We start from the raw sequence: 5,000 nt of genomic DNA, 5'->3' as shown, positions 1-5,000 counted from the left end.
TTAGCCTGCGATAGCCAAGCTTTATGTTTTAGGGTTAGGGTTAGGGTTAGGGTTAGGGTTAGGGTTAGGGTTAGCCTGCGATAGCCAAGCTTTATGTTTTAGGGTTAGGGTTAGGGTTAGGGTTAGGGTTAGGGTTAGGGTTAGGGTTAGGGTTAGGGTTATCCTGCGATAGCCAAGCTTTATGTTTTAGGGTTAGGGTTAGGGTTAGGGTTAGGGTTAGGGTTAGCCTGCGATAGCCAAGCTTTATGTTTTAGGGTTAGGGTTAGGGTTAGGGTTAGGGTTAGGGTTAGGGTTAGGGTTAGGGTTAGGGTTAGCCTGCGATAGCCAAGCTTTATGTTTTAGAAAAGCAAAGAGAAGCATCGTCTATTTGGGTCATTCACAGCCAAGTGAAGCTCTCAGAGAAACAGAAAAATGAAAATATATCATCTCTGATTCGTGTGTTTGTTTAGTTGCATATTGTTTACATCATGTTTGTTGCCAAGTGCTTTCATGAGTCACCTTTGAAAAACACACACACACACACACGCGCACACACGCATACATACATGCACACCCACGCATACACACACACACACCCACACATACACCCACACACACCCACACATACACACACATACAAATACACACACCCACACATACACACACATACACACACACACACACACACACACACACACACACACACACACACACACACACACACACACACACACACACACACACACACACACACACACCTGTAGAAACATTGACACATCTCCAGCAGAGCAAGTCAGGACAGACTCCTTGTCTAAAATGTTAATAGTCACTCCCCATGTCCTTCCTCTCAGATCTGTAGACTAGCACAGCTCTGTGTTTACTTCAAATGTCCTCCTCCTCTCTCCCTCTCTAGACACACCCAGAGGGACATAGCCGAAGCCCGACCGAAAATATGTTTATAAATAAAAACCCAGGATACAAATCTTTAATCTTTAAACTACATCTCGTCCTTTTTCCCCCCCCAAATCTGAAACATTTATTAGAGAAGGCTCCCTACAGCTTGTTTAGAGTGCTGTGTGTCCCGGGCTCCTGAAATACAGCAGCCCGGTCTCTCTGTCTGTCTGTCTGTCTGTCTGTCTGTCTCTCTGGCTGTCTGTCTGTCTGTCTGTCTGTCTGTCTGTCTGTATGTATGTCTGTCCGTCCGTCTGTGGATCTCAGTTTTATGTCTCATTCAGTTTGAAGACTCATAGCCATTAATTTAAATGCCTCTCTCCCTCTTAATGCCCCCCCCACCCCCCACCCCTCCACTCCAGAGACAGTTGTTGAGCTGTATTCGAGGAGGTAACTGCCCCGGCCCCAATGTTAGCTCCCTGCAGGACCCCGGGGACCTCAGCTTCTTCTCCAACCACCTGGCTGTGCCCACCATGGAGTTCTCCTTCAGACAGACCAAGACAGAGGAGGTACAGTGCATCTCTCTCCCTCCCTCTTTGTACCCCCAACCCCCTCTCTGTACCCCCACCCCCCCCCCACCACCATCACCAGCATGCCTACGAACATACTCAGGCTGAATAGGTAATAAGAACATCTCACCGCCCCCCCCCTCCCCCCACCTCCATGAACTTTGCTTTCAAAAACACACACCACGGATGAATAGGTAATAAGAACGAACAAGTGTACGGCCCAAGCCTTCTGAGTGCCATGCGAGTCTTCACAGTGGCAGCAGGCAGCAGCTTCGTAAGAACACGACCACAACCGCTCTGATAGTTCAAGGTCTCATCACCGACATGAGACACACACAACAGCTTCTTTGTCCTCCATTTTGGATGTTTCAGGATCATTTACCTGAACTCGTCTGAACTCGTTCAACACATTCGGAGGGTGTTCCGTGACTCGACGTGCTCCGTGGTTGCCTTTAACACACGCCATTCAGCTGACGCTTTTATCCAAAGCGACTTACATTGCGGTGAGAGCGTACATCTCAGTATATACGGTCCCAGCGGGAATCGAACCCACAACCTAAGCGTCGTTAGCGCCACGCTCTACCTCTAACCAAGCCACGGAGGACCTTTACTCACTGTGACGCAAGGCAGAGGCAGAGTGGTGACGGTGTCCGTGCCGCGTGATGAAAATAGCGCGGCCGTATTGCGGAGGAAGTGTGTTTTGTATTTTTGTCAGTAGAAGTTCTGCTGTACGATGGGCTGACGTGCGGCGGTAGACGACTGGTACTAATAGGCTGGGAGAAGTGCCATATGTTCCCTCCCCACACCGTCACTGCAATGGTGACAAGAACACGGGGGTCCAACGCACATCGCCACACTCGTTCAACATCTGTTCTCCCTGCCTCACGCCTTCTCCTTAAGCAGACTCACACACACACACACACACACACACACGCACTCGCAGACTCACACACACACACACTCGCAGACACACACACACACACACACACTCGCAGACTCACACTCGCAGACACACACTCGCAGACACACACTCGCAGACACACACTCGCAGACTCACACACTCGCAGACACACTCGCAGACTCACACACTCGCAGACTCACACACTCGCAGACTCACACACTCGCAGACACACACACTCGCAGACACACACACTCGCAGACTCACACACACACACACACACTCGCAGACACACACACACACACTCGCAGACTCGCACACACTCGCAGACTCACACACACACACTCGCTCGCAGACTCACACACACACACACACTCGCTCGCAGACTCACACACTCGCAGACTCACACACTCGCAGACTCACACACTCGCAGACTCACACACACACACTCGCAGACTCACACACACACTCGCACGGGCGCGCTAACACACACATCGCGCACACACATACACACACACATCGCGTGTGCACGCGCATGCATACATACACATACATTGCGTATGTACGTGCGCACACACACACGCACACACACTCGCGAGCACACACACACACATGCATGTGCTTGGACACACACACACACACATGCGCACACATACACACACACACACACACACACACACACACACACACACACACTCTCCCTCTATATGGCGGGTGATTCTGCCTCCCGGTATTCGGCTTGTTAGAAAGTTTCTAAAGAAGTAGAAGTTTCAGAAGTTTTCTCAGACATTTTCTTTTGTTTTGCATATTTGCATAATCCCTCGAGGGTGAATCTATTTGGCCTGTGGTTTATTTGAAACTCAGTATACAGTCTGGCAGTCAATGCAGAGGGAGGCAATCCTACATCACCATTCAAAGCACTGTGTTTGCCAAACTATTAATGTTGTCTGTTGAAATTTCTTATCTACTTGTACAATTTATTTGCATAAACTTCAAACAGATATAAACATACGCCACCAGACACACCACTGTAGCAAATATAGGGGTCTAAATACTGTAATAATTAATGAATTACTTGGAATTAATAATTAATGAATTACTTGGAATTATTAATTTGGTTATTTCAAATTAATACTGTAATTACCTCAAGGCACCGCTGCTTCTGTAAAAGAACACATTTTTCTGTAAAAGAACGATCCAGAGTTTAAACTTAAGACCCTTAAATAAAATTCTGGATTGTTCTTTTACAGAATAATTACTTCGACAGTCAGTCCCATGTCAATGATCTGAAGGGTGTTTTGATGTCTGTGAAATATGTTAGTTCGCTCCTAAACTGTTCATAGAGCCAGCATGTGTTAAGGCGAGAGAAAACAACACTTATTCATAAAGCTGCAATTGTATTGCTGTGCTAAGAAACGCACCATGAATAATCAAAGATGATTAAACATTACTTCAATCGTAATTGTCTTGGTTTGGAGAAACATCGCAATGCCATAGTAGTTCAAGGGGGAAGAAGGCGATTGTTGTCAATGTTTTATGGAACTGATCAGGCTCCGAGGCTTGCATCTAGCGTTGTGACTGCCAACGGCCCCTGGTCTGAGCATTGATTACTTTATCTTATGATGACTGGTGGATAGATGATTCACTTACTTAAACAAATGTATTGGTTGTAAGTCGCTTTGGATAAAGGCGTCTGCTAAATGCCATGAATGTTGAGTCCAACACACCCTCCTGGATGTTTTCAGTTGTTAGAGCTTCTTGTGTTGACGGTACCATGGTTTGATCTCTCCTGGGTAGAGAGCAAGCTGCGTTCATCTCCAGTTGTACAGAGCTGGTCACTAAACCTGCAGATGGGATAATCTCAGAACCCCCTTTGACAGGCTTATTCGTACAGTATAGGCAGAACAGGGGAGGCGAGTGGAGGTAGAAATCGGAGGACAGGCTCATTGTAATGGATAGAATGGAATCAAACGTTTGATTCACACCAGTCCTCATTCTATTCCATGAGGAATGGCATTGTGTCTGTCTGTCTGTCTGTCTGTCTGTCTGTCTGTCTGTCTGTCTGTCTGTCTGTCTGTCTGTCTGTCTGTGTGCGTGCATGCGCGCGTATAAGTGTATGTCTTCTCTGTGAAAGTTCTTTCTCCCCCACCTTCTGGAGGTGAGGAGACACACACACACACACAAACACACACACACACCACCCCCACCCCATGTCCTCTACAGTTTTGGTACCCAAACCAAAGACTGATTTATTGCGTGGCTCAGTTATGTATAGATCCATGTGATCTTGGAATGCTCTGCCACCAGAGGTTACACAGGCAAAAAAAAAGTTTAGCTTTAAAAAACAGATGAAAATCAAGTTGTATCACAGCGCCTTTTTATGGGTTTCTTGGTGTCTTAATATTATATTATTATTATTATTATTATTATTATTATTATTATTATTATTATATTCTAGTCATGTATTGGTGACAATTGATGACTCTCTTATCTTATAAACAAAAAAAGATATATTTATTATTATATTGTGTTGTTCTTGTATATAGAGTATAACAGTTCTGTCTATAGCTGTTCTGTACTCTTCCATGTGTTTGTTCTATGTGGACCGCAGGAAGAGTAGTGGCTAAATAAATAAAATAAATAATAAATAAATAATAAATAAA

At 45.7% G+C, this 5,000-nt stretch overlaps 1 protein-coding gene across 1 annotated transcript in view; it reads left to right on the top strand.

Annotated features, from left to right (window-relative positions):
- naaladl2 (N-acetylated alpha-linked acidic dipeptidase like 2) overlaps positions 1-5,000 on the top strand; it is a gene marked incomplete at both ends in the record, with an annotated part of 163,668 nt that overhangs the window by 114,073 nt on the left and 44,595 nt on the right. The window contains 1 exon segment of the mRNA XM_083694767.1: positions 1,293-1,439. Within this exon segment, the coding sequence (XP_083550893.1) occupies positions 1,293-1,439 (147 nt within the window).

This window comes from Argentina silus (genome assembly GCF_951799395.1).
Source record: "Argentina silus genome assembly, chromosome: X".
Classification (NCBI taxonomy): domain Eukaryota; kingdom Metazoa; phylum Chordata; class Actinopteri; order Argentiniformes; family Argentinidae; genus Argentina; species Argentina silus.
Note: the sequence above shows the minus strand (reverse complement) of the source record. Positions and strands in the feature narration are given on the sequence as shown.